This window comes from Acomys minous, assembly GCF_964271855.1.
Source record: "Acomys minous genome assembly, chromosome: 1".
NCBI classification, from domain to species: Eukaryota; Metazoa; Chordata; class Mammalia; order Rodentia; family Muridae; genus Acomys; species Acomys minous.
Genome location: NC_140483.1, coordinates 147,803,335 through 147,827,961, shown reverse-complemented (window position 1 = coordinate 147,827,961; position 24,627 = coordinate 147,803,335). Strand labels below are relative to the sequence as shown.

At 42.7% G+C, this 24,627-nt stretch overlaps 1 protein-coding gene across 4 annotated transcripts in view; it reads left to right on the top strand.

Annotated features, from left to right (window-relative positions):
- ABCA1 (ATP binding cassette subfamily A member 1) overlaps nt 1-21,900 on the top strand; it is a 125,550-nt gene extending 103,650 nt beyond the window's left edge. For all 4 annotated transcript variants that reach the window (XM_084771228.1, XM_084771229.1, XM_084771231.1 and 1 more), the window contains 18 exons: nt 754-786; nt 1,734-1,839; nt 2,911-2,985; nt 3,510-3,679; nt 4,881-5,058; nt 7,309-7,424; nt 7,556-7,700; nt 9,298-9,421; nt 10,759-10,888; nt 11,237-11,357; nt 12,170-12,232; nt 12,883-12,989; nt 15,013-15,154; nt 15,456-15,590; nt 16,438-16,541; nt 17,063-17,155; nt 17,757-18,000; nt 18,604-21,900. In XM_084771228.1, the coding sequence (XP_084627354.1) occupies nt 754-786; nt 1,734-1,839; nt 2,911-2,985; nt 3,510-3,679; nt 4,881-5,058; nt 7,309-7,424; nt 7,556-7,700; nt 9,298-9,421; nt 10,759-10,888; nt 11,237-11,357; nt 12,170-12,232; nt 12,883-12,989; nt 15,013-15,154; nt 15,456-15,590; nt 16,438-16,541; nt 17,063-17,155; nt 17,757-18,000; nt 18,604-18,744 (2,227 nt within the window). In that variant the 3' untranslated portion in view covers nt 18,745-21,900. The remainder of the gene's footprint in view (nt 1-753; nt 787-1,733; nt 1,840-2,910; nt 2,986-3,509; nt 3,680-4,880; nt 5,059-7,308; nt 7,425-7,555; nt 7,701-9,297; nt 9,422-10,758; nt 10,889-11,236; nt 11,358-12,169; nt 12,233-12,882; nt 12,990-15,012; nt 15,155-15,455; nt 15,591-16,437; nt 16,542-17,062; nt 17,156-17,756; nt 18,001-18,603) is intronic.
- Nucleotides 21,901-24,627: the final 2,727 nt, after the last annotated feature.

Genomic DNA, 24,627 nt, shown 5'->3' with positions numbered 1-24,627 from the left:
AAGGTAGACACAGGAGCCTTTCTTGCCTATGGAGCTTTTAAAGAGACTTGGAGATTCCTGGGCCATGGCCATATAGTGACCAATGCTTAGTCAGTGCTCAGAAAATGTTCCCTTCCCATCAGTACAGTCAGGGGTCATGTTCCTGTTTGAAGTGACTTTAAATGACAAGGGTATGCTAGAATGGGAGTGGGCCATACGTTTCCCAGAGCTGTGACCTGTCCACATGGGATTCACAATCAAAGTGTTTAAGTTCAGTAATATCAGGGTCTGTAATGCATCTATCTACTTACTATCTATCTATCTATCTATCTATCTATCTATCTATCTATCTATCTATAATCTGTCATCTATCTCTATCATCTGTCTGTCTGTCTGTTTTAGACCAGGTCTAAATGTAGTCATATATATATATATAAAGCTGGTCTCATGCTCAGAGATCCACCTGCCTTGGCCTCCTGAGTGTTAGGGTTAAAGGCATATGCCATTATGCCTGCCTGTAAGGTGGATTTTAAATTGGCTTAATTTACTCTGTGAATCTCACTCGAGTGAGGTCTCTAAGACAGCAGACAGGGCATGCTGGGAAGTAGCCTTCCTTACACGGGTGCAGCCCAACAGTGCTGGTCATAGGCCTGATCATAGGATTGCTTCTGTCTCTGTGCTTTCTCGTCAGGTAGATGATTACACCTTTGCATCATCAATATGATCTGTGCTACCTAGACCTGATTTTTTTATTTGTTTTTTTTCTTTCTGCAGCTTAAAGAATAAGATCTGGGTGAATGAGTTTCGGTAAGTTGACCCTGTCTTCCCATTTTCCCTAAGTCACTTTGAGTCTCAGGGGAATGATGTTTGGGGACTGTTTGCCATGTGCATACTCTTGGGTGTCACCTCACCATGAGGGGCACTGAGCTGCTGCAGACCTGTGGAACACCCGAGGGCACAGCCCAGGTTCTGCATGACACACTCTCATGGTGCCTCACTCTAGAGGCCTCTGAAATATTTTATATAAGTTTTCTTGAGGAGATTCAGAAATCTCTCATAGGCCTCTAGAGACTTAAGAAAGTAAAATGTCATGAGGGGAAAACCTATCCCTAGCTGTATTTTCCCCAGAAAGATTCCCAAGGGTGCCTAGGAACTCAAGGAAGAACTCTCAGGCCTTTCATATGACATGAGGTTGTGGAGGAAATGAAATGCATCAAAACCCTTTATTTCCACCTGTTCCCCCTCTGGGGTTTGAAGGACCAGGTGAGGGAGGGAAAGGAAGAAATCTCAAAGCCAGCTTGAACAGCATGGAAAATGAGTAGCCTGTGGCTACCCAGGAGCCCTCAAAAGCTCTATTCTTGAGTTCCGATTTTCTTCCACGCCCTTCCTTCAGGGATCAGAATCCAGTCAGAGGCCCACATGGTGGTTCCAATGCCAGGGAAGATGAGACCTGTCTGTAATCCCCACCCGGCCTTGAGGACTGTGCCCATCACCACCAGCCCTGACTTCCTGTCTGTGACATGGGTCCCTTGCTACATCTCATTAGCTCCAGGCTTCTGGTTGAGTGGCAGTCTTGAGAATCAGCATAGCTAGATTTCACCAGAGGAGGCAACATGGAGCCGTCCTTAGCCAAACATTGGTCCTAATTTGAGTATAAGAAATGGCTCTCAAAGAACCTCGTGCACTGCGAGGTCTGCTGCGCGGTGATGGCTGAGGGACACGGCCTGGGTTTTAATGGCATGCCCTTCTTTCAGGTATGGCGGGTTTTCCCTGGGTGTCAGCAATTCTCAAGCACTTCCTCCAAGTCACGAAGTGAATGATGCTATCAAGCAAGTCAAGAAACTCCTGAAGCTGACCAAGGTACAGCATCCATCCTGACACGTGGCAGAGAAATGGGGCTGGAGCTGCAGGGACATTGTAGTCGTGGCAGGAACCCAGCGTTCTGAACGCCTTTGTATACAAAGCCATTGCAGACAGGCCAGGCTACTCATACTGCACGTGCGCGCGCGCGCGCACACACACACACACACACACACTCACACACTTACTTAGGATAGTATAGGTCAAAACTGAGCTCAGAGATTAAAAACTCTTACAACAGCTAAGCTGATGAAGTTAGCCAGTGGGGAAATGAATTGAATTTCAAACAAACACTTTCCTAAATCAGTCATTGACTAGACAGGAAAAACGAGTTAATGTACTTCTTAGGCTCGTGGGCTGGTCTTCGAGACTAGCAAAGCCCACATTCATCTCTCTCTATCTCAGGTTTCCCAAGTTGAGATGGTCAGGTGACATGGCCTCTGGGGTCTTAGACTGTAGTGTTGGGCCTAAAGTGGCTACCTTTAACCCTGTAGCTCTCCTTTAAGCCATAGGCTGTATCTGCATGGACCGCAGATTTTAGTTCTGGGATGATGCCAGGAGACTCTGAATGATCTTGGGAATTTAATTTTTTATTTTCACTCATGTGTATGGGTGGTTTGCCTGCATGCATGTAGGCATGTACCATGCATTGTACCATGTGTGTGCCTGGCCCCACAGACACCAGCAGAGTCCCGGCTCTCCTGGGACTGGAGTTACAGGTGGTTGTGAGCCCTCCAAGTGGGGGCTGGCATTTGAACATGGATCCTCTGGAAGAACAGACAGTGATCTTCACTGCTGATCCGTCTCTAGCCCCCAGCATCTTGGGGATTTAAGTTATGGGCTTTTTTTTGGTGGGGGTGTGATTTTTTTCATGACTTGTGGCATCGTGGCAACATTTGTGCTGTGGATTCTGGCTACTTGGTGCTCAGGAACCGCATGTCATGGCTTAAGATGTAATTTCAATGGATGAAGTGGTGGTGGTCTTGGTCTACATAGGGCTGTCTCATTGCTTATTATCACCCCTCATCTGGGTGAGCAAGCACCACTGAGGCAGGATTCTGTTGTTTACAGGACAGCTCTGCAGAACGGTTTCTCAACAGCTTGGGAAGGTTCATGACAGGACTGGATACCAAAAACAATGTCAAGGTACAGTCTTGCCTGTGCTCTGCTGTTTTCTTGATAGACAACAACCCTGTGCTCCTGAGGACTCATGGTCGAGTAGCTAAGGACGTTTGTGGTAGGAGAGAGCAAACCTCATTTTACCAGTGAGACAATACAGCACAGGGCTTTAGAGACTTAACATGTGAACCTCTGTGATCTTTGCCTGAAGCTACTTAGCTTGTGTAAGTGTCAGTCTCCTCTGTAGCAGGAAGGCAGTAACCATGGCTACCTCTGACTTTATGTGGGTAACTGGTTCAAAGTGTGAAGTCTTCACACCGTGCTGGTCCCGTGGCCAGTGGGTCAGTGGGTCCTGCGTCTCTAATGCTTTTGTTTGGTGTGTCACTAACTGGAATTCCTTTCTGAGGTTTCCATGCATGGTGTGTGTGTGTGTGTGTGTGTGTGTGTGTGTGTGTGTGTGTGTGTGTGTGTGTGTGTACGTACGTACTTGTACATACTTCTGGAAGCATGGTTTGGCAGCACTGCCTTGAAGTTGCTCTGTTTTACTTCAGGTGTGGTTCAATAACAAGGGCTGGCATGCCATCAGTTCTTTCCTGAATGTCATCAACAACGCCATTCTCCGGGCCAACCTCCAGAAGGGAGAGAATCCGAGCCAGTATGGGATTACTGCATTCAATCATCCCCTGAACCTCACCAAGCAGCAGCTCTCAGAGGTGGCTCTGTAAGTGTGTCTAAATGGGTGGGCGTGGCAGTGTTAGGGCAACTGTGCACCAATGGATGTGCATGGTGGTGTTAGGGTGAGTGTGCACCAGTGGATGGGACTGGCAGTGTTAGGGTGACTGGGCACCAGTGGATGGGAGTGGGAAAAGGACTGCAAAACTGATTGTAGCATCTAGGGATAATTACATTGTATAAGCCTGGGTTGATCCAGACTCTAGGCAGAAAATGGTCAGTTTACAGATCGGCTGTCAATCTTTCTTGACTTGAAAAAGGAAAACCAGATCTGTAAAAATCATCACATTTGATGAACTCATATCAAGTGAATTAAAATTGTTAGTGAAATCCTAGAGCAATTAACTCACCATTAATATTTCATTTGCTTGGAAATTAGGTTTTTAAATTCAGTGAAACATGCATTTAATCGTTTCTTTCCTGAAATATGTGTATGTGTGAGTGTTGCACACATATGCATGCATATGCTCCTGTACATGTGCATAAATTTTAAGGCCAATAGAGTCTTTGGAATGAAATAATCTGGATTTAAATCTGGTGTCTAGGATTCCTAGGTATTAAATGAGGTAATCTGTATACACAGTATAACTACTGTGGACTATTAATCTTGGGCATCAGGATCTTTGCAAGACTCTGTATTAGACTGTGTTGGACTGACATATGTGTGTGTGTATGTGTGTGTGTGTATGACTTTTTGTATGTGTTAGCCTGATAGATGTATTTTTTTGTTTTCTACTTATATATAGTCACATGATGAACTTGTGTGTCTCCCTTCTTGATAAGATTTCTCCCTCAGCTGGGTACGGTGGCACACACCTTTAATCCTAGTACTCTGAAGGATCGAGGCCAGCCTGGTCTACAATGTGCATGGCGGTTTACACTCACTGCTCTGAGATCAGAAGCTGGAGAGAAGGGAACGCCAGTTAGACCACACCCATATCTTAGTTCCGTGGTTTCATTATGGGAGTGGACCCATTCTAACAATACAGAAACCAGTTTTACATTTGCGTTGTTGTTCCTTTAAAATGTCACTTGAAGATAACTAGGTGGAGCCCTGAGATAAAATGTCTGGTGACCGTGTGTTCCTGGTCCCCCCTGCACTTCGGTTGTGCTTGCGTCTGGCTAGTTGTTCACCGTGTCCCCAGCCCCATCGAAGGCTCCGCTGATCTTTATTGCCTCTTCCCTTCTAGGATGACCACATCTGTCGACGTCCTGGTGTCTATCTGTGTCATCTTTGCGATGTCCTTTGTACCAGCCAGCTTTGTTGTGTTCCTGATCCAGGAGCGGGTGAGCAAAGCCAAACACCTGCAGTTCATCAGCGGCGTGAAGCCCGTCATCTACTGGCTGTCCAACTTCGTCTGGGACATGGTGAGGACACGGGACCTTCCATCTCTGTACGGATCTCGATGGGGACTAGGGGCTCACGGGGCTGAAGGAAAAGCGGCCCTTCACTAACCCCAGGAAGTATCCCATTTAGTCTAAAACTGTATGGGACAGGAAAAGGGAGAGGCAGCTGAAGAAAGCATCCACGACACCAAACATCATGGTGGCTCTAAAGCCAACTGTACATCATGGGGCCATCTGACTGCTGTGACTACGGTGATTGTCGTCACCTCACATTCTACATTACCGTTCACTATCAAAGGAAGCTAGGACGGGAACTCAAGCAGGGCTGGAACTTGGAGGCAGCAGCTATTGCAGAGGCTATAGAGAAACGGTGCTCACTGGCTTGCTTCTTATGGCTTGCTCAGCCTGCTTTCTTATAGAGCCCAGGACCACCAGCCCAGGGATGGCACTGCCCACAATGGGCTGGGCCCTCCCCCCATCAATCACTAAATAAGAAAATGCCTGATGGGCATATCTTATGGAGCATTTTCTCAAATTAAGTTCCCTCCTCTCAGATAACTCTCGCTTGTATCAAATTGATAGAAATCTAACCAGCACACCCTTTAAAAAGGAGAATAGAATAGAAAGACCTTTATTAAAAACCTAAGGCAGGGCTTCTAACTTAACTGATGGGTTTTAACTTAGAGTCAGGGTGTTTTTCCCCTTACTAGGGAAGCCACTTGTCACTGAGAAGTCCATAAATTGTGTCAGCATCTTGCCTGTCTGTCACCAACTATATACTGTGCTGTTTTTGTCTGAATCAATATGAAGGACTTTCTAGAACCCTGAACTTCCAATTATTGGCAAGTCAGCTTAAACTATATTCCCTTGTGGCCTTCATTAATTCTAAGCTACCAAAAAAAAAAAAAAAAAAGGCAGATCTAATTCTTTGCCCAGTAAACATTTCCTCAGACTTTTAAAGGCAACGCTCATTAAACCAACTTTTCTCGCAGACGAGGCGAGGTATGAGAGTACACGGGATCTCTAAGACACTGTACAGCCATGAGTGATGATGATGGAGATAGTGAAATTGCATATGCTAATTACGCCCAGCCTCTAGGACCTGCCGCTCTCCTCATCTGATTGCCCCATTTATCAATATTCCTTTTGAAAGGCAAAGCCCAGAATTAACCTTGTGTTCAGACCATGGTCTAGAGAAAGCTAATCTTTCTCTCATACTTTTTACTGCAGCCGAAGGTATAGCATTTAGAAGTATCATTGACTCATTTCAACTTGGTAATGATTGGAATTCATATGAATTATTGTTAATTAGGGTCTTGTTTATTTTATGCTAATGCACAGAATCAACTTTTTTGAACCTAAACTTTTTTTTTCTAACTGCTATCAAACTGCACCCTGCCAGCATTCATTTGCTTTCTTTTATCCTAATCTGGCAGTTCATTCATTTACAATACAGAGTGCTCACGACGTGTCTGATGGTGTCTGGCTGTGCCAGGCAGAGGTCATGGATGAAAGAGCAAGTCCTTGACCTCAGGGACATCACTAGTACTCTCATGTCCCTCCCTGCCTAAGAGGCTGGAATCTGCTGCGAGCATGTCTTTATTTGAATAGCCGATAAACATATTAAATAGGACGGGACTGAGGCAGTCTGAGGCTGCCATGCTACCGTCTGCCAACCCGCTATCACATCAATGCGTGTGCTTCTCTCTCTCTCTCTGTGCCAGCTATGAATTTTCATAATTGTCCCCGGGTCAAGTCTTTATTTCTTCATTTTAATGCTTGAAGCACTGTCAGGACAGACTGTAAAATTATTCTTGGTGTGATGAAACAATTTTGACATTCATGTTATGAGTGCTTATCTCACAAATAGATTACATGTGAGATTGAACGCGGGCAGACCATAATATAGCATTAATGATGGAACAGACACAATCATCTCTGGGTAGAATAATGGAAGCTCATTTACCTCCTGTGAAATTGAAACGACTCTGCCTGAGGATCCATCCTTCAGGAAGTTTACTGAGCGTGACACCTTGGCTCAGCTGTGGGAAAGACAGAAAGGGCATGCCGTTTATAAACTCAGCCGAGGGTGAAATGCTTGTCAAACTGTATTGTCCCGGATTTTGATTAATAGTTTACGTGGCTTCATTAATTCAAAGTTATTCTCCAACATGTTGATCTGTCCTTTCTTGTCTGATGATGGGGAGGACTTGGGGTGTGTTGTATATCTGACCCAGGGGGTCCACTTTATTTTCTTATTTTCTCTTTTAGTGCAATTATGTGGTCCCTGCTACGCTGGTCATTATCATCTTCATCTGCTTCCAGCAGAAGTCCTATGTGTCCTCCACCAACCTGCCTGTCCTAGCCCTTCTGCTTTTGTTGTATGGGTAAGGCAGCTCCGGGGGTGGGGTGGGGGGGGGGAGGGGAGAGCTCTCTCCCAGTGGGCAAGGCATATGGTACCCAGTGCTTGAGGGAGGTCAGAAAATTCCAACGGATGCTTATTTTTGTGCCTCGCCAGGTGGTCAATCACACCTCTCATGTACCCAGCCTCCTTTGTGTTCAAGATCCCCAGCACCGCCTATGTGGTCCTCACCAGTGTAAACCTCTTCATTGGCATCAATGGCAGTGTGGCCACCTTCGTACTGGAGCTCTTTACCAGCAATGTGAGTGGCACGAGCAGAACACGTCCAGCTGGCTTGCACGTGGGTGCCAGAGGCTAGCCCCAATCTTACCCAACTTGTCTATAACATTGACACCACTGACTGACTACTCTGTGCTTTGGCAGATTCTGCCAACCCTAGTTCATATAACTCTGTATCTGTCCTGCAATACCTTGGATTTCTCTGGTTAAGTATTTCTGCTTACTTTGATTTTTTTTTCCATACTTCTTTCTCTTTCAGTGCTGCTTTGGCAAAGACTGTATTCTCTCCTGGCTTTATTTTGCTACGTAGACACCACTTCTGGGGGTTGCTGTCCGATCTTTAGGCTTTCCCCACCATTGCAGCATCTTGTTTTTATCTCTTCGATCTACACCTTGAATGTTCCCTGGAACTCAGTTCTCCAGTTCTCACTGCCTAGTGGATGACTCCATTTAAATTATTTGTAGATACCATATACCAATCACACTGTTAACAGTCTTTCCCATTAGGACCTATTATTTTTCTTGTCATCCCTGCTTACTTGATGGCATCTCCACAGTTGTTCATGATGCCTCTCTTGGGTCCATAGTAGATGCTTTGCTGTTTAATCATTATGTTATTCATCCGAACCCTTCCAGTTTCAGATCTCATAAATAAGACTATTGCTTTTGTTCAGCAAAGCCTTTAAGGTGCCTTTGGTAGGTGTACAACCCTTGTTGGCCACAGACTACCATATTCTCTCTCAGTGCTCGGTAATTTCAGCTGTGTTTTCCCTTAATCTACCACACTCCTGTAGGCCTGCCTTGAAAGGCCCTTCTTTCACAGGGCCTCGGAGTGCCTGCCATATCCTTTAAAATTTACCTCTAATGGGAAGCTTTCCTCCCTTGCCCTGTGAGGTATATGCTTTCTTCTCCCTGGACTGTCAGAACCCTCAGTTCTTCCTCGAGCGCAACACATATTTGGTTATGTCATCATTTCCCTTTCATGAGCTTCTTTTTCTCTGTGTGAGACATTTAACATTTGCATCTTTCATGCACTGGCCCAAACACATCCAGCAAGTAACAACTTAATCAACTGCTCCATTTATTTTTCTATTTTTACTTTATGTGTATGGGTGTGTGGCCCACATGTATGTCTGTGCACCATGTATGTATAGTAGAGGCCAGAAAAAGGAGTTGGATCCTCTGGAACTGGAGCTATAGCCAGCTGTGAGGCATCCTGTGGGTGCTGGGTACCAAACCCTGGTCCTCTGCAACCACTGAGTCATCTCTCCCACTCCAGCGTCTTGGTATTTTGTCAACCTTGTCATATGGGGTCATAATACGCTCTGATGTATTTGAAATTCCAACAAAATCCTGAAACTCAAATATTGACATAGATATGAGTGAGGTGCTTTTTAGAACACTTAGCTCATGTTTTGTCGTGGATTTGTGTCTGATTAAAAAAAAAAAAAGAGTAGCCATGGTTAGAAGTTTGTTTACTTCCCCGTACTCAGGACCATCTGCTTTTTATTGGTATCTGAATCTGGCGCTTTGCTTCACATGCGTGATACTTCCGACCTTGATAGGATGTTAGCCTAGTTGACGAGCGGTACATGTTTCTCTCTCCTTCTCATCTCTAGAAGCTGAATAACATCAATGACATCCTGAAGTCTGTCTTTCTCATCTTCCCACATTTTTGCCTGGGGCGAGGGCTCATTGACATGGTGAAAAACCAGGCGATGGCTGACGCCCTGGAGAGGTTTGGTGAGTGAGGCAGTGGCAGCAGGAAGCTTTAATGGAGGTGGTGGTAGTTGTCGTGGGCCTCAGCACTCTGAAGGCTGCTTTAGGAAGAGGGTGGGACTGGGTACAGGATGTCTGTCTCCCTCCAACACCCTTCAAAGGCCAATAGCAACACGGCTGGTCTGTCCTGAGTTTCATCACATATCCATTTATTTGTGCCTTGAATAGCACCGAGATAAATGGAAAAAAAAAAAAAAAAGAAAACAATTTTGGAACCAGGAAAATGCTGGCATTTCTTTGAAACTAATACATAATGCCACTGGTTGAGTTTGTCACAGCACTGGATAAATCATGCCACAGCTTTGGCAATTAGATCAGGCCAGAGATTCAAAAACAAAAGTGCACGCTTTGATTCTACTACGAAAACCATGGGTATGCTCATTTACTGTGATGTATTTAGTCTGTAAAGAGAGAGAGTATTGAAGCTTTTTCCTACTTTTATAATGGTTAAAATATCTCTTGCCATTTGCCAGTCATTTCCTGGTTAATTTGGTTAGACATGCCATGCTACTTAACATATAAGAGAGACTTTTTCAGGTTAGCGGTACAAAGGAGACACAGAGGACTAAGGGATTTTTTTTTTTCTAACACCGGCTAATTTAAGTCACTAGGTTACATTAACTGCTGTAGAAATGGGAATTTTCTGAATGCGTTTTCATTATTTTTAAAACTTGGAACGACAAAAAAAATTGGACCCCCAAGAATTATCCAGGATTATTGGCCATATTACACAAGTTTATTTGTTGGGGGGGGCATGTCTCATTAAAGGAAACCTTAACAATCTTAATGAAGTGACAGATCTAATGCATATTGGCTGTGAAATTCTGACCTGATACCAGGTTGTATTATAGTTCTTCAAATACAATCTCAAAAGTAAACACCCTCGTTACTCTTTTTTTTTCTTGTCATGGTGCTGGCCATTGGTGTTTCTAGAAAAATTACATGAAATTGATCCCAAAACTGAGGAAAGACTGACTTCCTTACTTTTCTTTTTCTTTCTTTCTTCTTTTGTTCCCTTTTTTTTTAATATAAAAGAAGACCTTTAATTTTTTCAAGTGTTAAAAAAAAAACCCAAAACTCAAAATTATGCTTAATCTGGCCTTGAAAGTTAAGTATAATATTTATTAATTTTAATGAAAAACAAACAAGCAACAAAAAAACCCCACCCGTAACCCGGTGCCCTCTCTGTGCATAGCACTCTTCTAGGTACAGTCAAAGGGCATCTTCCCCTCAGAAACAGGAAGTAGGGCGTGATTACTGATGTCTCCCCTCTGACTAGATGTCTGCATTGTGTCTCGCAGGAGAGAATCGTTTTGTATCTCCACTCTCTTGGGACTTGGTAGGACGAAATCTTTTTGCCATGGCCGTGGAAGGGGTGGTGTTCTTCCTCATTACTGTTCTGATCCAGTACAGATTTTTCATCAGGCCCAGGTAAGCTTTTTCTCAGAACTCTTGGATCAACTGGACGGGGCGCAGAGGGGACACACACGTCCTAGGTTACGGCACTGAGCTGAACTCACAGTTGAAGGCGTTTTCTCGTTGTGAGTGTCCACAGCTTCCAGCCCTGCCCACCCTAGAAACTGTGGACATTTGTATAGTTCCTGATTGCTTCATGGCTCTTCTTGCTGTAGGCAGTTTACTGTATATATGTGTAATCATATAAAACATATGTGTAAAAATAAGAAAAGAAAGATTGTTTTAGATACTTGGATTTTTGCCTTAGAAAGTAGCTGAAATGGTTGGTTGATTTTTCCCCCCCTTAATAATGTTTCTCCTAAGACCTGTAAAGGCGAAGCTTCCTCCTTTGAATGACGAGGATGAGGATGTGAGGCGGGAGAGACAGAGAATTCTGGATGGTGGGGGACAGAATGACATCCTGGAGATCAAGGAGCTGACCAAGGTGAGAGCAGCAGCCTGAACCCACAGAGCTGCTCTTCCGTGTTCTCCATTTTGTCTGCGTTGTGCTGACTTGCTTATTTAAAAACAACAACAACAAAACACAGCAGCACCCAATGCTTCCCAAAGGTGCATCTACACCAAGCTTTGTCAGTTTTATCTAAACTGCACCGTGGAGACTTCTTAATAATAATAATAATAATAATAATAATAATAATAATAATAATAATAATAATAATAATAATAATAATAATAATAAACATCCTGCTGAGAATACTCTTATAATACAGTTCCCACTCTTGGATTTATTTATTTTGCATATTTACATTTATGTTAGTTATTAAAACACACCAGCATGGTGTGTCTAGCCAAGGTGTAGAGAGTAAATAGTTGTAAATAATAGTAAATAATTTTGAGTTTCATGGCTCAAAAAGCAAATCTGCCTCCATTTCTCAGAAAGACAGTTGGCTTCTGTCCTTCCCAAATACCATCACTCTCAAATTTTACTTTATGGTATTTGAAACATTATATTATAGGTTTCTACCTTACGTAATTTAATTTTAAAATATATCGCTGTCATAATTTTTAAGGCTCACATTAGAAATTAAAAAAAAAAAATTCAGTTTTGAGTTTCAGAGTCAGCTAAAAGGCCCTTGTCACAAAGACAGTGTGAGGCCCTTGGCACACCCAGTGTGTGGTCCAGCCTTTTGACGAGTTCTGCGTTGTGCTGTGTGGTTCGGTGCCCCCTTCTCGGCAGTTGCCTGGGCGACCCCCGAGTCACCGAGGTGCATGACTGATGTGTTTCCTTGGCTGCAGATCTATAGAAGGAAGCGGAAGCCTGCTGTTGACAGGATTTGTGTCGGCATTCCCCCTGGAGAGGTAAGAGTGCTTTGTCTGTGTTGGATTTTCTCTGGTAATTCAGATACCGTGTCTCCCAAATCAAACAACAATGTCTGTAGCGGTGGAAAATAGCTTTTCAGGCTTCTTTATTTGTGTCTGTGAGAAACAATCAGCCATGGAGCGAATGAGGAGCTCTCGTGTAAAAACCCAGAACACTCGTAGACACTCTCAGGGATGCAGGAAAGCATACCCATCTAGGTCATGCTTTGGGGGTCCATTGGGAGAATGAAATTCAAATGGGGCAAAAAATAGATTTTCTCTTTTTTGCATGTTTCAGCTTCTTTTATGTTCTTAGTTGTAGTTCTTAGGGTAGGTGGTAGGTGGTGAGTTTTGTCCAGTTCTTTACTGCTCTTCACTGATTGACCTTGCTCTCAACTTGATGATTCAGTCTTTATAAATTCTTTATAAATTATCCGCATACAACATGGCCCATACATAAACACATACTCCTCCCCCGCCCCCCCCCCCACACACCCAATATCTGAATATTGAGCACTTCTCATTGACACTTAAGAATGATGCTTTGGGATCCGTGGTGAACCAACTCCAAGCCCAGGAGGCAGTCTTATCGCAATTCAGACTGAGATTTAGGAGTTCCTTCATGCCGCTCACCAAGTCTTGCTTTTCAGTGCTTTGGACTCCTGGGAGTTAATGGAGCTGGGAAGTCAACAACTTTCAAGATGCTGACTGGAGATACGGCTGTGACCAGAGGGGATGCTCTCCTTAACAAAAACAGGTAAGAGGAGAGGCAGCCTGTCGTTGCTACAGAGAGTTCCTGTCTTCAGCTTTAAGGAACATGTGGTTATTTTCTGACTACCCATCCTAGTACTATAGTTCATAAAAACATCGAAATCATTTAGGTCAAAAGCTTTAAAATCACCTCTAATTTCACTACCTAGAAATAATCACTATTTTTACATTTTCTTTCAGTTTCATTCTACCCTAAAGCTTTATTTAGGTATGATTTATATACATATAATTTACTTCTTCTGAGAGAACGGATCTGTGATTTTACTAAACTCACTGAATTATGCAGTCACAGCTGAGTTCTAGAACCTTTCCATCAGCCCAGGTCTCTTTTGATGCATGTAAATGGGCCATAAAAGAACACCACTCTAGATAATTGCTGAATTTTTATTGTTAATTGGTTTATAATAAAGATTTTCCAATGGGTTACATAGTCTAAAAATCTAGAAACTCCATTAGGTAAATATCTTTATTTGATCAATTCCTTACAAATGTTGGGCGTTAGCTAGTTTCTGATATTTGTGGTGTATTTTCTTAGAAAATTCCCTACATGGTAAAAGGGCATGTATCTGTCTAATTACTCCCTCTAAAACATGTACCAATTGACAAAGCCACCGTAAGTCCATTTTCTAATCTTTGTGGTTAAAGCTACATAGCAGAGACCTGTTGGATGGTATTTTCCTTGAGTACTTTAAAGATGTAGGGCTTCTCCTGGCTTTTATGTGAATAAACATGTAAGATATGCCTTTTGAACTTTCCTGATCATGCCCTTGTAGAAAATACACTCTACATTTCAATGTAGTACATATATACAGACACATAGGCACACGCACCTATACCTAATGAATTAAAATGGCACCTACTGTTACTACTTGTAATCTACCCTAATAGTTCATAGTCTAAGTCTGTGTCATGCCATTTAAAAAGTACTGGCTGTAGCCTGATAAATTTATTTCACAGCCCAGTAATGGGAGATTGCTCACATTTCAGAAACACTGGATAGAGGTACAGTCAATACTGTTGTAGAGTCGGAAATATAATGAGCTCATCCATCTCTTCCTGTCTCTTGCTGATGGCAATCTAAAGGAGCCTTTAAAGAATAGAAATTGTGGGACTAGCCAGTCTTGTTCTGCTACCAAGTTCCTGGAACATGTAGAGTGACAACAATAACTGGCCCATTCTAAGGCTTATCTCAGCTGCTGATTATACAACTGACTTGGGCAGCGTGGCTGTGAGAGCCAGGCACGGTGTCCATGGGAACCTTAGTTATAAGTCTTGAGAAGGCTGAAAGTCCACCTCCAGACTAGGATATGAATGCCAAAATCTTCAGATACTACCAACTGTTCGCTTGGTAAACTTCATAGAACTTAGAGGTTGTGTCCCCATAGGTGGCAAGTAAAATTATCCATATGTATATTTTTTCCTGTTGCCCATGTTGGAGGGTCTAAAATTACATAAACAAATAGAGGAATAAATGGGAGTATGAATTGTATATTTAGTGGAACCAGAATGCTTAGAACGTGAATGTTAAGGCTGAATCAATGGATGGGGAGCAGATGGCAGTGAGAACTCATGCCCAGCGTTTCTGGGCCTTGTGTGGTACCAAATAGTTGTGAAGAAGACTAGAGTACAGGGGCGCTTGATACATATGACCAGCTCACAGAGTCAAATTTGGGATGGAGACATCATGTTAAAGTTCCAGACTGGTGTGCTGAGGCTGTTGGCAAAGCCTGTGCTGCAGTTGCATACACTCATTTTGAAACTGGCCCAAGCCTGCAGGATGAAGACGTAGGCAGGGAGGAGATAGGACACGTACTGCCATAAAGAGTTGACATCCTAGTGACAGAACCGCTGTTCCTCCAAGCAGAAGCAGGCGTATGTTTAAGCATGGGCGTGCTTGTGTGTGTGTGTGTGTGTGTGTGTGTGTGTGTGTGTGTGTGTGTGTCAAGCCAGATTGTCTTATCAGAATATCTCTAAACACTTGAAAGCTGACTGGTTGTCTTCCTTTACAGCATCTTATCAAATATCCACGAAGTGCATCAGAACATGGGCTACTGCCCTCAGTTCGACGCCATCACAGAACTGCTGACTGGGAGAGAACATGTGGAATTCTTTGCCCTCTTGAGGGGGGTCCCAGAAAAAGAAGTTGGCAAGGTATTGTGGGAAGCAGAAAAGCAGACTGTCTCTTATATCGCATCCCTTCACATGTGACAGCAACCTGAGACGATTTGTCCTTGTTCATGCTGCAGTCTCTGCACCCCCTCTCAGGGTGGGAACCAGGGGAGGGTAGGCATGCACAGACCAGGGGACAGGACCCACCACATGAGTCCTTTCTTCCTCCTCTGGGTCCTCAGAGGTTCCTGTGTCAAGTGTAAGAAAGCCTGGTGAGAGCACTGAAGCAGACAAAAATCAAAGTGGTTTTTGTTTGTTTGTTTGTTTGTTTGTTTCTCTCTAGGTTGGTGAATGGGCAATTCGCAAACTGGGCCTTGTAAAGTATGGAGAGAAATATGCCTGTAACTACAGTGGAGGCAACAAACGAAAGCTTTCCACAGCCATGGCTCTCATCGGCGGGCCTCCTGTGGTGTTTCTGGTGAGTGTGAGGGTAGTGAGTATGAGTTGAGGGGAGGAAGCTCATCGTCCGTCTTGGATAGATGACATGGTTTATCTGAAGGCACATGCGGACCATTGCATCCTTGGCATGGTGACGGCGAGTCAGTCTGCCGGTGACTCCAGAGCAGGCTTGGAGAAGCAGGGGAAGCTTTGCCCACAGCACGCTGGGTGGCTCTGCCGCACCTTCCCAGGCTCCCAAGGAGACAAGCTCCAGACACCTCGTTTCCTTGCCTTGGGTAACCCTACAAGCATGGCTGAAGCTGAGTGTGGGGTTGGAGTCTTCGTGAGTCTGTGCGCCCCCTCCACAGAGGCTTCAGGGTGACCAAAGTAGCCCTAGTTCCGTATATACAGATAAGCAGAAACCAGACCAGACTGGCCAGTGGCCCTTGAGCCTCACTTTGCAGAGAACACTGCGGGCATGGGAAGAAGCCTTGGGTTGAGGATTTAATGTCATCTTGACCATGTGACTGTGAAATTTCTCTAGGATTAGCAAAGGTAACAGAACAAGGAGAAAAATAAGAGTATTACTTTTATATAAATCATACTCTAAGTTCAAAGATTATTTTGGACAGAAAGTGTTTTGTTGTTGTTTTGTTCTGTTTTTATTTGTTTGTTTGTTTGTTTGTGATAGGGTGTCCTGTGTAGCCCTGGGTGGCCTGGAACTCATTAGGTACACTAGGTTGACATTGAACTCAAAGATCCGTATGCCTCTACCCACCCACCATCCCTTGCTGGGAAACTGAGCATGAGATTTAGCATTAAATAAAAAAATATTGTCCTTGATATTTTCCCATCAAATAATTAAGCTCATTTTATTCTAACTATAGGATGAGCCAACCACAGGTATGGACCCCAAAGCCCGGAGATTCTTGTGGAATTGTGCCCTAAGCATTGTCAAGGAGGGGAGGTCCGTCGTTCTGACATCCCACAGGTTTGTGCTAAATAGTATTGGCTTCTACACTTGTGACTGTATTTGGTCGTTTTATAAAACTTAGGAAATGAAGGCAAAGAGTGAAACAGTTATCACCTGGAATTATCCCACTTAGAGATAACTATTTTTAATCATGTGTCTGTATGTGTTCCGGAGTTCTCTTATGCAAGGCCATACGCACTTAAGTACTTTACAAACAGAAATGTAATTATAATGTGTATATTGAAAACATGATTTCAAGTCATAACCTTGAAGTGTGCCATCTTTTCTTGTAACTCTGTTGTATTTCATGAAGGTCTACTTTAATTGATGTAACTACTCTTTGTGCAAACATTTGGATTATATCTACCTTTCCACACTTGTAAGGCACATCACAGATAAGAATATCATTTCTGTATCAGGGCAAGAGATACCCTAAGGTGATGGGGACTTCTTCCTTGAAGTGCCAGGTGTCATGGTGATGTTCCAATGCCTATAGGAGCATCTCTCTGACAGGAGAACCTCATTCTGTTTTCCCACAGTATGGAAGAATGTGAAGCGCTTTGTACAAGGATGGCCATTATGGTCAATGGAAGGTTCAGGTGCCTTGGCAGTGTCCAACATCTGAAAAACAGGTAACACAGATAATATCCTTGGGCTAGCACATGGTGTAAGGATTGGTGTTTGTTCTTTGGCGAGTGTATGCATGTATCTTAAAATAAAAACAAAGGAGTATAGGAAAAAGAATATGGGCTTTGAAGTCTGAACAGGCTGCATTCCAGTTCTGATTTGGCTGTGTAGTGGTTGTGTGATTTGTAAGCAGGTTACTTGACCTCTCTTGAGAGTCAGCTTCCTGGGATTATTCTGAATTTTGTTATCAACATGAAATTTAATAACTCGCATGAGGTCACACTGTGGAGTTAACACAAAGGGGTTCACATTTTTGCCTTGCTGTAACCAGGAGTTAACTTTGGGCGGGTGACTAAATTCCTTGGGCTTCTGTTCATAGTTCCACACTGAGAATTTGATGAACTCTAGTATTCAAGGCTCTGACTGTGGCAGCACACATGACTGGGTGTTTGGTAGATAAAACTGGTTTCTTCCCTCTGAAACTGTTCTGTGGGGCTCCCAGAGACCTCCCTTGTTCTTGGTATAGGTTGGGTTGTCAGGGCTAAGTATCTCTTGAGTAGTTTCCTAGGAGTGCTCCATTTGAATGTATTTTCTTCCTGCTTTCAGGTTTGGAGATGGCTATACAATAGTTGTACGAATAGCAGGGTCCAACCCTGACCTGAAGCCTGTCCAGGAGTTCTTTGGACTTGCCTTTCCAGGAAGTGTCCTGAAAGAGAAACATCGAAACATGCTACAGTACCAGCTTCCATCCTCCTTGTCGTCTCTGGCCAGGATATTCAGCATCCTCTCCCAGAGCAAAAAGCGACTCCACATAGAAGACTACTCCGTCTCTCAGACAACACTTGACCAAGTAAGCTTGCAGTCCAAAGTGCATTTAGCTGCAAGGTTAGGACGCCTGGTCCTGTTTCCCCACCGTGAGCCTGAGAGCAGTTCAGCCTGTCTGTGCTTTGATTTGCTCTCCGTTATTACTGCCTCTACTGTATAAATCTCGATGAGCACACACAACTGTACTCTCTACAGTTATTGTGACTGTCACAATAACTACCATTTATTGCCTATCAACCACGAGCCAGGCACTTTACCAGGCACCTTATCTCTTCTGAATAACAAAATGTACCAAACCAAGCTTGACAGTTAGTGGTTATTCACCAACTGTTTTTTTTTTCCCTTTTCCTTTTAATCAAGCCAAGATAGCCAAAGCAGGTGAGTGATACATAGAAGATTGAGCAGTTGGTGATGTGGGGGTAGTGTAGAAAATAATTTTTAAGTGCTTTTGATGTTTTTCAAGTATTCTTCCTTTCACACTGGGTTTTCTAGTTCAACTACTCATTCAATTCTGCGTTCTCCTCCTACCCATCCTAGTTTCAGCGTAAGGATAAAAAAAAAAATTCAACTACAATAAGAAAAGAACAAGCCCAGAGGCATTCATGAGTGTCTGTCTTCCTCTTGACAGGTATTTGTGAACTTTGCCAAGGACCAAAGTGATGATGACCACTTAAAGGACTTGTCGTTACACAAAAACCAGACAGTTGTGGATGTGGCCGTTCTCACATCCTTTTTGCAAGACGAGAAAGTAAAAGAAAGTTACGTATGAAGAGCCCTGCTTACACAGGGTGAATGGAACAAAGGGGGAGCTACATCTTCCTTTGCACTGTGTCAGGTGTTCTGGAAGAAAGAGTCGTCCTGCGTTTCTGTGGAAAGAAACAAACTGGATACTGTACTGACACTATTCAATGCAATGCAATTCAATGCAATGAGAACACAATTCCATTACAGGGGCAGTGCCTTTGTAGCCTATGTCTTGTATGGCTCTCTAGTGAAAAATGACTTGAAGTTAGTTCATTACCTTATACAGATGTGAAACTCTGGTATGGAACCAAACAGACTCTCGGGGTTTGGATTCCTACTTTTCGTTCCTGTGTATTCTCAATGGGATTGCAACAACAATCCATCAAATAGTCATGGCCAGTGATAATCGAAGTCAAAGGCATGCACGTCCTCATCCACTCATCTGTGCTGAACCACAAAACTGGTTTCCTGGTGACACATCCATTGCTGGCAATGAGTGTGCCAGAATTACTAGTGCCAAGTTGCTCAGAAAGTCTGAGGCACTGAGGTGTGTCACAAACACTTTTTTGTGAAAGCCGCCCTGCTGTCTGTGGACATCATTAAATATCAGGTGACAAAATGGTGCCAAGCGTGACTAAAGCCCCACTTCGGTTCTCTCTCTGATGAGCTGCTACTGTGGCTATCTTGTGCAAAATGTGGATCTCTCTAACCACAGGCGACTTGCGCTTGTTGTTTGATGTTGCCCACGCTTCGAGTTATGGGTTGCCAGGTCATATTTCTGAGACTTTTTCAAACACATTAGATCCTCATATGAAACAAAAGATCAACAGCAGACTGCTGGGGCTGGAAGCTGCTGAGTTCAGGGTGTGGTGTGAAAGGGCTGGTGCATTTACACGTGGGAGGTCTGGGTCTGTTTGTACTGCCTGTCTGCTAACGCAACATGGCACACTGCATCTCAAGATCCTTGGTTATTTGACACAAATGTAGTATTGTTTTCTAACTGTTTGAATTAACCTAGAAAATGAAAAGATGGAGTTTTATTTTGACTTTGCTATTATTAGAGTTATTTGGAATTTTAAGTTTTATCAATGGCTTTTGGAAGGTTAGAACCACATATGTAGGTGCTGGTGGCAAAGAAGAGTGTGGCAACACTGCCTCAGGCCTTATTTTCTTGGTAAATTTGCACACGGAATGTCCGACTAGTGCTGGTGACCAGAAAACAAATGTGACAGAGAACATCTCATGCCGTATTTTAAGATCCGGTTAGAATACTGTTCATGTCATGTTGTAGGTTGAGTATCTTTAGAGTGTGGATAGGAGAGGGAGGGAGCTAGCAGATGGTACCTTGTATTCAGCTGACCGATCCCCAAATATAGATGGTTTTGTAGAATCCACTGAAAAAATATGGCCAAAGCCTTGCCCACTTAACAGCATCAATATAAAAGCCAACAAGGGTCACTAAACAATGAAGCCTCCAAGGAGAAAACAGCTAGCTTGAAATTTCTTGGATACAATTTATGCTTGGAACCTTTGGCACCTTCAAATAATTGACTTTTCAGGGGTAGACACCCACCCACTCACCTGACAATCTCCAATGTTCCATCTCTTTAATCATTAGCCAATCAAGAGAGAACAATCAGCAAACTGTTCCACATGGAGAATTTTCAAAACTTTTAAAACCCAGGTTTAATTTTCTTATCTGCAAGTAATGTAAACATTTCATCATGCTCAGTGTCATCTGTATTCATGCAAAACAAAAATATGAGTGAATTCCTGTATGGCAAAGCTCAAGTGAGCTCTTGCTATCACTAGCTTCTTCAACCTACTCAAAATTTAAACAATAAATTTGGAGGTATAAGGTTTCAGATTTCGAATTAAGCATGTTTATATAATGTTGTTATGTAACTCATTGCTTGAAAAGAAAAATTACCATTTTGATAGCATTGTCAACATAGGTTTCTAAGATGACAATGAAAATGTGTTTCCAATAGCTATTGGCATACTACTGTGTTTTATGTATCAAAGATACACAATTCAAAGAAAAAAATCTTTATTTTTCAAAAACCAAATGTTGGTTGGCTTTCTCACCCCACTATTATAGTCTAGAATATTTCATTATACTACAGCCTTGGTCATATCCTTGTTTTAATTGCTCTGATTTTTGAGTCCACATTAAAAACAAACAAGCAAACAAACAAACAAAAAACAACAACAAAAGACTAAGGCACTGTGAACCACTAAAAATCTTTTCTGAAGCTAGAGACAGTCTGTAGGTATTGTGTTACTTTTTACACTATCCGAATAGCTATCTTCAGTTTTCCTGTGTAAATATAATTATTTGAGAGATTATACAAATCAATCCTGTCTTCAAACAAGGTTTTTCTTATATTCCCTATGGAGATGTCTATGTGACTTTAGAAATTCTCAAGTTCAGACACTTCTGATTTACTTTAGTTGTGGAAAACTTACTAACTGTGAACATGAGAAACACAAAAGAAAGAGTCCTTTCTCTATACATATCCAGCACAATTCATTATGAAAAACAAAAACAAACAAAAAACCCTCAAACTACTGTATTTAGGTGTCTGTACTGAAAGCATATGCCTCTTGACTATTCAATGTTGTACATCATTTTCTTTTTGTGTATAGGAGTCATTGACTTAAAGGGATTGTCTGTTGTCTTCTCATGGTTGTACATATACATATGTATATCAGGTAAAAATTGTTCCAAAGAGCCACATGTGTTATGTAAGGGGAACCACTTTGATACTGAAATACTAATTTGTACTCTTGTTACTATGTACTGGTAGTAGTGTAATGCCACGGTAATACTGTTCTGATTGAAAACTGTTGCATCCCTTTTTATAGCACATTTGTATTTCCGTAAGGATTCGGTATGGTCCTTTCCCCTCGACCCTAGGATGAAGCTGGCCTTGCGCTTCTTTATCATTGGCCCTTGTTCCAAGCACTTTATGCTGTCTGTAATGGATCTATTTTTGCACTGGAATATCTGAGATTTGCAAAACTAGACAAGAGTTTCAGAGCAGATTTCTAAGTTAAATCGTTTTCATTAAAAGGAAAAAAAAACTGAAAAAAAAATTTGTATTGCCAATAACTTTATATGAAGTGTTTTAAAAGTCTGTTTCTATGTTATGAGTCACAAAATAAAGCTGTGACAGTCCTGCTGGTCTACACATGTGTATTTTTGTGCATCCGTAGCACCACCTGCTGTTAAAGTGTTACAACCCTAGAAGGGAAGCTGTTTTAGTCACTAGGGTAAGTTTTAGGAAACAAGGCATCAGAGGATTTCTAGACTAATCACTACTGATTGTTAAGCTGAAGGCACTCTGGGTAGGCTCCCTGAATGAAAGCATAACGGGCCCTGTGGAGGCTTAGGCTACAGAAAGTTAGGCCTTGGCGTTTATTCAACTCAAACTGCAAGGGCACAGCATCAGATGTACTGGAAAGCGCTGGGGTGTGATGGCAAGGGCGTGAGAATAGAAATTTGGAAAATAAAATGATACTGGAGGCACTGGGGTTGGTTTCCACCCCCTCCAAGCTTCCAGACCTCAGCACTAAGTAGAGTACTCACAGGTGGCCCTCTGTTGGGACACTGGGGATGTAGTTTTCCATGGCTCATTAAGAATCAGTCTCAGAAAAAGAGATACATACTTAACTGTGCAGCTTGAAAAACCCCAATTGGTCTGGTTCTATAGTGACCTCCTCAGCATGGCCAGGAGAACATGAAGGAAGTGGTCCCTTTGCAGGGCACAGGTCAGAACTTTGCATGCAGGTTCTTGGCTTTTAAGTAGAGCTAGAAACCTGCTCAGTAACTGCCATACAACTGCATCTTCTCCTACAGCTCTCATTAAGGCACTTTCATGAGATGACAAAACTGTGCCTGTGAAAATTCATAACTGAGAGAGTGAAAGGGAGGTTAACAGTTACCCTAGATGAAAATACACGTTACCCACAAATTTTGACCGAAACATTCAGAAAAACAAAACAAAACAAAGCAAAACCCCTCTAAAGTTCCAGATTAAAAACCTACTCTGGACTAGGGCATGTATTAAATTTGAAGAAAACAGGAGAAAATTAGCAATTGTTCTCAATTTGTCAAATACTGGCAACCTACCCTATGAGGTAAGTCAAGACATTTTACATGTTGAATAAATGATACCTTAGAGAAATTTGCTCCAAGATAACAGCTAATTAAACAGCAAATGGTTCTCCCTTCGAGTTCGGTATCAGTTAAACTTGTCCTTGGTAAATCTTCCAAGCATTGTTATTTATTAATTTAGCAAATATTTACTGAGCTTTATATGCCTGCCATTCATCTGGGTTCTGGGGATACAATGTTGAGGGAAATCGAATTTATCCTTCAGTGATGCGTCGGTGAAAGGCAAATGACAGTGGCCAAACACACCCGGTACAGCACGTACTTTGAAGAGTAGAAAACATCATGATTGGTTAACAATGGGGAGAAGTCAGAAGCGGCATGTCTGAGAAGAGGCATCTAAGCTCAAATCTGAACAAAATGAGCAAGGGCAAGAGTGAAAGGTGGGCCGTGCAAACTCACCTGAAACACACAATAGAAAAAGCACAATTGGGAAAAAGCTTTGGCTTCTAAGGAGCCAGAAGAATCCAGCGTTGCTGGAGGAAAAGAAGTAGGGGGTGGTGTCAGAATCTTGCAGCCTCCTTGAGCATCTGTGTCTTATTGTTAGGATCATGAGGAGCCATGGAGTTTACAATAGGGTAGCAGGCATGGCCTGATCAAACCCTGTTCCAGAAAGTGTGGACTTGGATGGGAAAAAGGAACAGTATGGGCACGAGAGGACAGTGAGTAGGAGGCGATGTTGGTAACCATACACAGGGAGGAAGAGTAGCATTCAGTATCTAACTCAGAGCCAGGAGCACTTGCCCGTAGGCTACTGGAGCTCTGGGGCAATGATAGAAAATAAAAGTTGCACACAGTGCAACACACACACACACACACACACACACACACACACACACAGTGTGTGTTAGCTTACAACTTTATAATTTTGGAGATTGAAAAGCCAAGAGCAGGTGGTCTCCTTTAAGCCTCATGGAAAATGGAATCACGGTGGCAGCAGGTACAAGATGAAGAGGTCACACAGCAAGAGAGAAATCCAAAGAAATACAAAGTTTTTAATACAAAGTTATAAACAACTTACTATGAACATTTGGATGTAGTGAACTGTTCCCACATGCTCATGTATTTGAACACACGGTCCCCAGCTGGTGGTGCTATTTGGGATAATATTAAACCTTTGAGGACTATAGTGAGGCTCCACTTTCTGTCTAGGTGTATGCTTCATGATCTTACCCAGAGGTGAGGCCCTCTAGCCATGCATCCCCACCTCCATGAACCGTCATGTCTTCCTTACCATGAGCTAAAATAAACCCTTCCCTCGTTTCTTGTTTCCGTCAGGCACCTGGGTGTAACAATAAACAAAGTAACCAATATAACTCAACTTCAACCAACATGGGCCCCAGGTATAGTACATTAACCCTTTCCAAAACTGGTACCACCAATGACCTAACCACTTTCTATTGGGCTCCACATCTCATCCCTGAAAGGATCAAACTCCAGCCAGCACATGAATCTTTGGAGAGGAGGTCACATGAAAATTGTATCTAAGGAACAGAACATCTCATATTTTATACTAAAATCAATAAGTGCTTGTAGACCACTTACCATATGCCGGGCGCTGATTGGTGATAATGCAATGATTCAAACAATGCCCCCCTCCCATGATATCATGAAATTTAGTTTCTAGTGGAAGAAGAATACAATAAAAACCGTATATAACTGAAATACTAAAATGTCAGCTGTGCTAGTAAGTGACATAATGCTGACTGCATAGCTTAAGCATTTGAATAA